Source organism: Solanum lycopersicum, chromosome 8 (assembly GCF_036512215.1).
Source record: "Solanum lycopersicum chromosome 8, SLM_r2.1".
Classification (NCBI taxonomy): domain Eukaryota; kingdom Viridiplantae; phylum Streptophyta; class Magnoliopsida; order Solanales; family Solanaceae; genus Solanum; species Solanum lycopersicum.
In genome coordinates, this window is record NC_090807.1 from 62,224,064 (window position 1) to 62,235,767 (window position 11,704).

Below are 11,704 nucleotides of genomic sequence, written 5' to 3' on the forward strand. Positions count from 1 at the left end.
GTATCTTTTGGCTTTTTATGAGTTAAAGGCTAAAAAACAAACACAATTACATGATCTCTTTTGTATAAATTTCAGCCAGCTTGCCCATGTTCTCACTAAAACAAATCGTACTACTTCTCTTTCTTCCTTTTTTTAATATGAGCTTTTTTTCGCCTCGATTAATTCTATTGAATACTAGTAGGTTTTAGCGAAGGTAAGAAGTATAGGAACTTATGAAATGAGAAAAAAATGTGTGCAGTCTGATCTGTTTTAATACAAGTGTCACTTTAATTAAAAAAAAAACGTGAAATACCTAAGAAACAGGATTAACTTAGTAACTTGATAGACATGAAATGAGTTATAGCGATACTTATTTTGAGATGAGGGAGATTGAATGTCAACACCTTTTTCAAGAAGAATGGACTATCTAATTCTATGAAAAGTATAATTTTATCAAACAATAGATATTGGAGTAGCATACTGTTCTCTTTATTTTACTCTATGAAGAATTTCAATATTATTATCTTTCTATGGAATAACAAAGATGCAAAGCTCAGAAATCAGACTGAAAATGGCACTTTTAATAAGAATATTGCAGCTAAAAGAGAAGGGAACAGGAACAAAAGGGGAAGGATGACAGAAGAATATTCTTGCAAGAAAAAAGGATCACAAGACAACTAGAAGAAATTGTCTTGTTAGAATATTATCGACAGTAATGAGACCAGCTACAATGCTTCTTTGACCTTTTAACTTGGACCGGAATAGGAACGCGAGACTTCATGGTTTTTAACCTACTTTATTGACCACCCGACCTTTCCCCTAGATCTTTCCATATCCTTTACTGCTACTAGTACCTTCCCTCTCTCTCTCTTTTTTTTTTGAACTGCATTGATCACATCAGTGTCATCCAAATAGGGTTTTTATCTATGTTACAAACAGTCAAGTACACAAAGCATCCCGAGTTCCTATAGAGTGCAGGAATAGGATTATCTATGCTATAAAGTCTATAAATCCAGGTAATCCTAAGATGACACTTGTATGACTTTGATTTGAAGCAAAACACACTACAGTCCGAAAATAACACCCTCTTTTATTTGCTAACAAATGTTGAGGGGCTAAGATGTATAACACAAACAGAAAATGATGGGGAGAAAAATGAAGGAAGAATAAATTAACTAGAATGTACATTTCAAATGAGACGGTACATGATTCATCACAACCTTTTTTTACATGAGACAAGTCCCCGAAAGAGGAGATGCATTATCACATTAGAGGACAGTATCACATTAGCTCATATTCTATATCAATAACAGAATGAACTCACAGTTTCATAGGATTCGCGCTATGGCTATCAATATGCATTTATGCTCAATCTGAACTATAGCTTGCCGGTAGATAACATGCATCCATCATCTATTCCTCACATAAGCAGCCTTTGAAACCTTTTCTTAGTGCAGTTTCATCTAGGTTTCTGCCTATGAATACTAACTTGTTTATTCTCTTCTCATTTGGTTCCCATGTCTTGCCTGGGCATCCATCTAAAACGGAATGTACCCCCTTTCAAAAAGTTCAAAGAAAGAAAAGCAAGAAAAAGGATCAAAATCAGAATCAAGAATGACCGAGCATCAAGATCATGAATACCACAAAGGCGAAATTGATGAGAACCTGGAAAACATAGCGTTGTTCAGAATCGCTCACAGATAAAACCCCTTTCATCCTGTACAGGTCATCCCCATTCTCTTCAATCAGTCTTTCAAGCCAATCATCAACCTGGATCATACCCATTAAGAAGTTGTTCATACAAAATATAAAAAAATTAGGCAAACATAGATGATATACCGTGGTTTCACGGCATTTTGAATACTTTTTCCTTAAGTTTAGTGTGTCCAAAAGCCTTTTTGTACTAATTTTTATGTAAATTTCTCTTTATTTGCAGAAAATCTGTCTAAAAGATGAATGCGGAGGTTGAGCAAGAAATACAGAAAAGTTCCACCTACAGAGCTTATGACGGTTTTTCGTGCTCGTGACGGTCCGTAGGTGGCATCGTAGTGCACCTGCTGAAGGAAGATGGGAAATTCTGACCAAGTGTGGGGTTACGGAGTGCGTGTACGGACCGTCGTAACCATGACGGTCCGTCTTGCTGGTTCGTCATGAAGATCAGAGAAGTAGTCCCAGTACCCAGATTCCAAAAGTTCAAGTGTTTTGGAACGGAGACCCTCGACGGACCGTTGTGCCTGTGACGATCTGTCATACCTGCCGTCGAGGGTAATGAAGAGAGCAGCAGAAGAAATTGCATAAGCATGGGACGACGGAATCCATGACGGCCCGTCGTGATCACGACGATTCGTCGCGAGGTCCGTTGACCCAGCCGCGTTTTGAGAGATTTCCAGCAAATAGAGTCCTTATTTAATTAGGTTTTTATTTTTTATAAATAGTTCAAAAAACCTCGTTTTTGGGGTTAGACTCTTGATTATTTTTAGTCTTTTTGTTAAACTCTTGAGTATTTTTAGACTCTTGTAATTGATTGTTGGTGACTTTTGTTGATTAATCAAGTGAACTTTTGAATTTTATTCTTTCTCATTGAAGTAAGTGCATGAATTCTTATATAACATATTTGAATATTGTGATTATGACTATGGGTAACTAAACTCCATAACTAGGGTTGTGGGAACCATAGGCGGATAATAAGGTAAAACCTAACTAAAATAATTATTCTAGAATAGTGTCTTGCATGTATTGATAATTCTTTCGCTTAGAAGTCTTTCTAACGGATGGCCAACGTTAAAATTCGTCTTAATGCTGCCGGACCAAGAAGGTAGATAATATGAAAAGAATGATCAACATAGATTTAGTGTATATTTTCTAATAGGCTATTGATTGGAACGATCCCAACCTCATTAGTTGGGTTATTTACTTGACACGACCGCTTTACTTCTTATTTGAGAATTAAGTTTGAACGTATCAATAGACAAGGAAGTATTTTCAACTATAAAGTAAAAGTAGAGCAAGCCTTGTTAAAATATCAACAAGTGTTACATTAGGCCAGAGCTGCAGAACTTTAACCATGTAGTGGCCGCCGGTTAAATTGGTAACTCAACAATAATCAGATAATAATATGACAAAATAAGAAGCTAACTAGAAAGAAAGAAAGAGCACATACCTCATCTAAATCTAAGGTTCCCTCTGACACAATACTAACACTGGATACAGCAGAATCATGTACATGATCATGATGGTGGCCCTTGTGATGTTCTGCAAACAATGAGGCATGTTCAATTTACCAATTTCAAAAAAAATAAAATAATGAGGCATGTTATCAAAAACCTAAGGGAGCTCATCTTTATCTTCAGATCAGATGAAAAGTCAGAGCAGTAATAAAAAAGAATCAAACAACTCATGCACATAAAAATCTTTTTTTAAGAAAAAAAGAAAGAAAAGGAAAGCACAGAGGGTTGGGACATTGGAAAGAACAGGAAGAAAAGAAGAAATGTTTCAAAAAGTTAATTGTTGTTCGCTACCATGTTCATCTTCATGTTTGTGCCCACAGTGGGAACCCTCTGATTGAACTTCAGAATCAACTCTGCAAAGCAAGCATACTTGAATCTTAGAAACAATAACTCAAGATACCATTCTGGGCCAAGGAAACGGTAACAGTTTAAGTAGCAAATTCTTTAAAAAGAATCACCTGTCAAGATCGTAGCCACCAACTCCCAAAACAAAGTCCATATCAACCACACCATGCTTTGCTTTCTTTATTTGTGCCATCCCATTGATATGCTGGAAAGTCACGGCAATCAAGACTTTGTATTAAAAAAATGAGTCATAAATATAATTAAGAAAAAGGGAAAATATAACTAAATGAAAGGCTCAAGGAGTACACATTGTATATCCACAAGAAATGGATATACAGATGTTTACCTAGCAATCAAAACTATTAGGAACACGAAAAAGATGCCAGATAAATTTTCTTAAGAAAACAGAAAAACTTCGAGGTTGCAGCAGCCCAAAATGCATTATCAAGTCATATTAGAACAAGCATTACACAAGAAATTGCGGAAATATAACATGCAAGCAGTGAGAAGAGCCTCACAAAAAAATTCTTCCTTCACATTAAGTATATTAGTTCTAAAACACCATAAGGAAGAAGGCAACTTCCAAGCTTAACAATAACAACAACAACAACAACAAAAAACCCAATGTAATCCCACAAGTGGGGTCTGGGGATGATAGTGTGTACACAAACCTTACCCCTACTTGAAAGGTAATTTCCAAGCTTAATATCATTGAATCATTCATACATAACCATATTGAAACAATGTAAGTCATATTTATATTAGAGCAACTACCTGCACTACAATTGTAGAAGAAAGACAACTAAAACCAAAAAAGAAGAAACTCTACCTTGATTCTCTTTGTTAACACTTCGAGCTCAGATTCAGTTACCAAGTCTATCTGTCAACATAATCAGAAGAACATAAGCTGAAATATAAGCTTCCAAAGATTGGTTGAACCTACAGCAGGCTAGGTAAAGTGTAACTAAGTAAAAGCTAGAAGCTGCCTTACCTTGTTCAAGATAATACGATCTGCATAAGCCACTTGTTCAACAGCCTCATTCGACACAAATCTGGGTTTTACCTTATTTAAATGTTGCAAGGCGTGCTTCGAATCAACCAATGTAACGACTCCATCAAGTTTGACATGTCTTGAAACCAATTCATCAGAACAAAATGTTTCAATGACTGGACCAGGCTTTGCAAGACCTGGAAAACAAGTAGCGGTTAGAAAGATGATAAACACTCGCTAAAGATGAGTTCTGAATTTCAATTTATGAAGAAAACATGCTACAGGGATTTAGTCCGATCAAGATGCACAATTAGTATTTAGTCAGCATTTTACAGGGACCTCGTGATTGGCTAAACTACGAAACCCACCTTTCGTAGTTTTCCTTTTTCTTTGCCCTGCTTATCTCCATGAGGAAGCAGGTCTATAAAGAATTGTTCATTTCAGTAAGCTAGTAACCAACATTCAACAAAATTGAAAAACTCTTCTGTCAGCAATGCAGGTGGACATTAACTTTCCCAGATCACTTAGAGAGCTATTGAAGTTATCCATGAAGTTACAACAGACCTAAACAAGGCTTCAAGCAATACAGTGAAGACAAGAGGATAAAGTAGTCATAGCAAATTAAATGAAGTTATATGCTTTAAGTCAAAAATAAGACCGACTCTACAAATGCTTATGTTCCCTATTTTTGGCTGTTCTTATCACAGGAATTTAGAAATCTATATTTGTTCCCTTTTGATAAGTACTTTGTAGTCAGATGTTTTTGAGGTCTTATTAACAAAATTGAGTCCACAACTGCACTTGAGCACGTTTGAAACAACAGTTAGTTACATATGATTAAATAGTTTCACATACCTGTTGTCTCTATAACTATGTGATCAAATCTGTCTCTCCTATTCTTAACGAGCTCCAAAAGCATCTTAACAAGGTCACCACGTACAGTACAGCATAGACAACCATTATTAACCATGAGAATTTCCTCGTTAGATGAAGAATGACTAGCAACCAATGAGCCATCAATGTCCACCTCACCAAACTGCAATTGGATTAGCCATATAAAAATCCAAGTAAATGCAGATAATACAAACTTTACTAGCCATAACATGATTAAATTGCAAAATGGCTGTCAAAAGGGCATCCATTGAATGGAAAAAAAAAACATATGATTTATAAAAGTTAACAATAGTAACTGGATAAGACAAGAAAACCCCAGAATACCTCATTTTCAATCACAGCAATCCGCTTCCCATGCTGAGATGTCAGTATATGATTCAACAGAGTAGTCTGCCAGAGTATCCATAAAAGGAAAAGAAAGAGATATTTCTCATAAGTATACTGATCCCGACATCTTCTACATGCAAGGTGATTCAGATATCTCAATTCAACATAGAGAAACACTACAGTCCTGGTCATTATATGTTTAAAAAACAACAAGGCGTGATATTAACAAAACAAATCATTTAGTTCTAATTTTGCATTGGGCATAATTTCATTAACCTACTTTTCACTTAAATGTATTTCATCATCTGAAACTTATAGCAGACATGGGATTGATGACACATCTGTGGTAACACGATTACAATGTCCACCCATACATGAAAGACTTTCCAGCATTTGTAATCAACAAAGTACCATAATTTCTTCAAACCATAATAGAACAAACACAAACACAAACAAAGAAAAGGAGGAAAACATTTCCCTAACTTTCAAGTTGAATACAAGTTCAGATAAGAATGTGAAAACATGAGAGATTTTACTTCCTAAATCAAAATGAAATATCCTCCTTCCCCCAAATTCACAAAATGATGATTCAGAGCGCACGAGAATCAAGTTAAGTAATTCTCGCTGCAAAAAAATTTACATGTTTGAAAACTATATTAAATCATACAACAAAATTTACATTTTTACATAAACAATTTCATTCTAATATTCAATAATTTGCTTAACAATAAACTTAGCCCCAACTCCGAGCTAGCTGAGCTCAGCTACATGAATCCTCCTCCTTATCTATATTGCTTCATTTGATCCGTTTCATTCTAATATTCAATAACTTAGGTTACCATAACTAAGATTAACAAATATGAGAAAAATGCAATCTTGTTTCCCCGAACCTTTCCAGAGCCAAGAAAGCCAGTAATAACAGTGGCAGGAACCCGACTATCAAGATTCAACGCGGCTGCAACGGAAGAATCAGAGTCTTGGGCGACGTATTCCGGAGAAGTGGAGAAACTTCTAGAATTAGGTGAATGGCAATGAAATTGCCCGGAAGCGAACGAGTTAAGTGCTCTAAGAAATTTTGAAATGCGATTGAAGTTGTTGTTGGAACGATGAAGATGGAGAGGATTGCTGAGTTTTAGAGGTGTTGATGATTTGGAGAGCAAGTATTTTAGAGTAGCCATTGTTGAGTAACTCTTAAAATATTGGAACCAAACAGAGCTTTAACCCTTAAACCCTAGTTGGGATTTTTGGTGAATTTTTTGAGTTGAAAGTTTATTTATACCAACTTGGAGCTGAAAACAGAAGGGGTAGTTTGGATAATGGAATTTTCAAGTGTTCCCTCTTTTTAATCGTGTTTTTTGTTTACACGTCTCTTTATAATCAAAGGCCATATCATTTTGATAATGAATTAAACATCCAAAAGATACATCAGAAATTAAATTATTACTACACTAAGCATAATTCTATCACAACTTTCTTCTTTTATCCAAGTTCAAAAATGATCAAGAGTTCAAAACTCTGGAAAAGGAACATAAATAAAGTTAACTGTACAGTAATAGAAGTACATGAAGAAATATACTAGTAAAAGGCAACTCAATCTTACTACAACAGGACTATTAGATAGGTTTCATATTTGAAGAACAAAAGACTGAGCAATCATTTTGCTCATTTTTTGTAAGTTAATGGATACTTACAGAGGAGACATTAACCTACTTAAGTATGTCAATATACAGTTCTCAGAATGTCAGCAGTTAGAACGAAAAAACTAAGCAAACAGTAATATCTATAGAAAGCATCTCCTAGAAAGTCATAAAGGGTAATAAATACACCATATGAACACCTCTTGCTTAAGATCATACATTTCCAAGTGCCCCTATTAACTTGATGAATATGTCTTTCACAGGGACACAAGTATTCTTGATTCTGGAATCAGCAAGGTAGAGTGATCTTGATTTATTTTTTGACATGTTTGGCTTCTTTGATAACTTCCCACGAGACTTGGTATTAAAGAGACCATTTTTCCTAGCTTGGGAACTTAAATCTCCAAGTTTCTTGCTGCTGTGCTGAAGGTTCTCATACTTAGTTGCAGAAGAGGTAGAACTTGTGTAACAGACGGGAGTTCTCTTTGACGTTCTCCAAACAAGTTGAGGCATTCTGCTCCTGTTTTTTAGCTGATCAGAGCACTCCTTCTCAACAGGAAGCATTGAACTATCATATAACACTTCTATGTTGATGGGGTGCCCGATGATTGCCTTTCCATTTAATCTACTCATTAAGGAAACAAGGGGAGTATGCTCTCCTCTATAAGTGCTTTGAACTGTCATATGCACATCTATTAATGTCTTGGTACTATTCTGCAGCGTGGTGAACTTTGAATTAAGGCTTTGGATGCTGTTGTCCTCTGTGAAACTGTTTCCTGGACTAGGCTGAGACTTCTGATTGACATCCCTTGACATGATTTCAAATGATTCAGTCTTAGATCCAAATTCAGTACTTCTTTCATTAGTTGAAACAACTGATCTGCTCTTAAAATGATGATTATGCACTTTACCATTGTGCTTCCATTGGTTGACTGCTGGACGACTGATGACTTTGAAGCTCATCTTCATTGGTCGCAATGCATTGTTACCTGAATTTTCAGAACAGATCAAACAGTATCCAATCAATTGCTTGGTCCTGAAAGTACTCTACATTTGTAGTGCTCTTCTATTAAGCAGCACCATTCTAAAGGAAAAAAAGGAAAAAAATTCTATCGTTCATCATGTGGTTTACTCCAATGATTGTTAAACTTAGATCATATGATGTAAGGTATATTTTCTAAAGTTGAAGTCACTGGCAATGCCATTTCTATGACATTACAGTACCACGCTGATGTAATAACTCAAAGAAACTGAAAGCAAATAAAGAGAAGTGCGCTAGTACTTTATGTGCTTGCATAGAAATGTAACATCTGCTCAAATATGAGAAAGGCAACAGTTAAAAAAACAACCAGTTCGAATGATGCTAATTAAGGAAAGATGAGGATTTAATTCGCAAACACACGACTTTCTCAAAGAAGATGGAATTGAAAGGAGATGTACATGTATCAAAACCATTAACAAAAGGATCAAAAAAGCAGAGAATAAACATTAACCTGCAGTTGTCTCTCTCTTTTTATGTGAGCTCTGTGAATCACTCTTCAAGGAACTCGTAGACTTGGAAGAAGAAATTTCTGTAGCATGAATAGATGTGGCAACCTTATTTGATGATTGAGAATGAACTGATTTCTCCAAGAAAGATATCGAGTCGATAGGGGAGTAAAAACGCCTGCTTCTTTTTGCTCTTTGATTACTTTCTCCATGAATCTCACCTTCTTTGAATCCAGAAACAAATACTGTAACGTACAAATAAAATTTACCAACAGATAACTTGTTGATTATAATTAAGAAACTTTCAAGATTACAATGATGAGACACTATTTTTCTTTATGTGGCATCATGAACATTAAATTTAGCAGTCATCTTAATTGAGGTCAAATTCCCTCCTAACCACTGTTCTACGAGCTTAAACATCCTTTTATGGTCGAATAAGCATCGAATATCCTCATCAACTTTCAGTCCAATACAACAAAGATGCAAAAGCTATTATGAGTCTAACAGCTAAAATACCTTGCCTTCCCAGTTTCTCCAAATCTTGCTTCTCAAGTTCAAGAGCATGAAGAATGGCATCTTCTCTATGTGCATATTTCAGGCTTCTTGTATAGGTCAAAGTTTTGGATGATTCAGCTTTTTTGATACAACTATCAAACTCACCACATCGAAACGCCTTTACACGACTAGACTTCTCCAAATTGTACCAATACCTGATAATTTTCGTTATACAATTGCACACAAACATGATTTCACACCTTTATATACTGATCTCAAAACTATAAAAGATATCAAGAAACACATTAAAGGAAAAACAGTAAACACTAAACGACATATATGACACACTTTTGTCCCGTTTCACTGTTTCCTCTGTGATCAAGAAGCTGTCTAGAGGTAGACATGTCAAATTTACCAAAAGTACCAACAAAAACCCCAAAAATTGAACTTAGAAAAACAAACTTTAGTGCTCAACCTAAGCTATGAAACCAGCAAAAGAGACAGCTCCTATGGTTAGAACAGAAAGGGCCTTAAGTCAAAAAATTGATTTCAAAACATATTAAACTTCCTTTTCTCACATGCAAAACAAAATAAACAATAACCAACCTTCATTTCTATGAGTATAACAACATTCAACAAATTCTGCTATATTTTGCTCTTACTTCTTAGCAGCAAAAGACAGTAAAAAACCCCATCTTCTCTTGTTCTTACCAAAAAAACTCCACCAAATCTCAACTCCCTACCAAGAAAAAACAAAAGGGGTACTCAAGAATCCCATGTTTTAACTTCTAACAACACAAAAACCACAAAAGAAACAGAAAAAAGAAGAGTTAAGAAGCATACACAGAAGCATCATCTCGACCAAGAAGCTTAATTGGAAATCTTGAACTGAAATCAGTACAAGAAAGAATCCCAGATGTTGGGATTTCATTGATACACAATATTCTCCCTGGCCACCATGTTCCATTTTGTCTCAGCACCCAAACTACACTACCTCCTCTTCTTTCTATAACAGGTCCTCCCATTTTCCTTTTTCTTACTGAATACAAAGAAAATCTTCAGATTCAGCTCCTTAGAGAAGAATTATGAAAAGGGTTTTTACCAAAGTTCAGTACTTTCATCATTATCATCATCCAGCACAAGCTAAAACCAACAAAAAAAGTTGCAGAGCCAAGAATAAAGCATCCAATGGCACTCTGCTACCTGTTTTATTTTTTCTCTTTTTGAATGTACGATTAGCGTACGTTGGCTCTCTTTTTTGTTTGTCTTTTTGTTAGGATATAGGAGGCATGGAGGGAAGCTATTTGTGTGATAATATCATAGTGTCCAAAATTAAGTTACAAAAGATTTGTGCTCCTAATTATCTAGGTGTTTTAAAGTCGGAGGAATATAATTAACGTGAAATGTTATTTATGAAATTTAATTACTTCTAATATAAAAATATTTTTTTCTAGAAAAAATGATTTTCATAAGTTGATTGAACTTGAAAAGAATTAAAAAATATTTGTTGGAAATTGTTTTTTCACCATGCTAAACATACCCTTGGTCTTTTCTTCAGAAGAGATGACACATTTCTGAATTTGGAAACAGATTATTGTACAATTTTCATTTAACTTACCTGAAATGGCTTTTGTAATCACCTAAAAAAAGGGATAATTATATATAATAGCAAACTAATAATTTAAAATAAATAGAGTAGATACGATTTGATTTAATTGTGCTCCATAGCATACGTTTGCCAAAGTTTGCTAGTCGCCTCTCTCCCAAAAATCTCGCTCGCCACTCTCCCTCTGCTCGCCTCTCTCGCTTTATACACAGAAGTGTATAAATTGTGTTTCTGTTTTGTATAAAGCAAGAGAAAATTGTATATACACATGCAAAAACATATATCTTCATGTTATACACTTAATTATACAATTTACAAACATTTTACTTCGATTCAGTTGTAGACAAATGCAAATTTTACACAAATATCGCAGCGAAAAAGGCCAACGAATTATACAATTGTGAATTATACAATTGCAGTGAAATACAATTTTCTCTTACTTTATACAACAGAAGTGTACAAATTATGTTTCTGTTTTTGTATAAAGCGAGAGAAAAACATATATCTTCTTCTTCCTATACACTTATAATTATACAATATACAAATATTTTATCTTCTATTCAATTGTATGCAAAGCAAATTTTATACAAATATTGCAGCGAAATACGCAACGAATTATACAATTGTGCATTATACAATTGCAGTGAAATAGACCAGTGAATTATACAATTGCAGCGAAATAGGCCAGCGAATTATACAATTTAGCCAGCAA

The 11,704-nt window shown here is 34.9% G+C and overlaps 2 protein-coding genes across 3 annotated transcripts; both read right to left on the reverse strand.

Moving 5' to 3' along the window:
* Window positions 1–1,135: 1,135 nt before the first annotated feature.
* On the reverse strand, window positions 1,136–7,210 carry LOC101255615 (uncharacterized). The gene is made up of 10 exons (XM_004245888.5): window positions 6,654–7,210; window positions 5,761–5,826; window positions 5,398–5,578; window positions 4,543–4,739; window positions 4,381–4,431; window positions 3,665–3,756; window positions 3,498–3,559; window positions 3,140–3,231; window positions 1,645–1,749; window positions 1,136–1,536 (listed from the first exon to the last, which is right to left on the reverse strand). The coding sequence occupies exons 1-10, from the start codon at window positions 6,939–6,941 to the stop codon at window positions 1,393–1,395; spliced, it is 1,278 nt and encodes a 425-aa protein (XP_004245936.1). The 5' UTR covers window positions 6,942–7,210; the 3' UTR covers window positions 1,136–1,392.
* A 149-nt stretch (window positions 7,211–7,359) lies between these two features.
* LOC101257099 (uncharacterized) lies at window positions 7,360–10,638 on the reverse strand. 2 transcript variants are annotated; one of them, XM_019215434.3, is made up of 4 exons: window positions 10,230–10,638; window positions 9,408–9,574; window positions 8,894–9,133; window positions 7,360–8,389 (listed from the first exon to the last, which is right to left on the reverse strand). In XM_019215434.3, the coding sequence occupies exons 1-4, from the start codon at window positions 10,409–10,411 to the stop codon at window positions 7,614–7,616; spliced, it is 1,365 nt and encodes a 454-aa protein (XP_019070979.1). In that variant the 5' UTR covers window positions 10,412–10,638; the 3' UTR covers window positions 7,360–7,613. The 2 variants fall into 2 exon arrangements, with proteins under 2 accessions (XP_019070979.1, XP_004245942.1); XM_004245894.5 differs by having other exon boundaries at window positions 9,408–9,601.
* Window positions 10,639–11,704: the final 1,066 nt, after the last annotated feature.

Coding starts and splice junctions, on each gene's coding strand:
- LOC101255615 (XM_004245888.5), bottom strand. CDS start 6,941: ATGGCTACTCTAAAATACTTGCTCTCCAAATCATCAACACCTCTAAAA. Junction 3,232..3,497: donor CAAACATGAAGATGAACATG/GTAGCGAACAAC, acceptor CATTGTTTGCAG/AACATCACAAGGGCCACCAT. Junction 1,537..1,644: donor AACAACGCTATGTTTTCCAG/GTTCTCATCAAT, acceptor ACTTTTTGAAAG/GGGGTACATTCCGTTTTAGA.
- LOC101257099 (XM_004245894.5), bottom strand. CDS start 10,411: ATGGGAGGACCTGTTATAGAAAGAAGAGGAGGTAGTGTAGTTTGGGTG. Junction 9,602..10,229: donor GGTCGAGATGATGCTTCTGT/GTATGCTTCTTA, acceptor GAAAATTATCAG/GTATTGGTACAATTTGGAGA. Junction 8,390..8,893: donor AAAGAGAGAGACAACTGCAG/GTTAATGTTTAT, acceptor CTGAAAATTCAG/GTAACAATGCATTGCGACCA.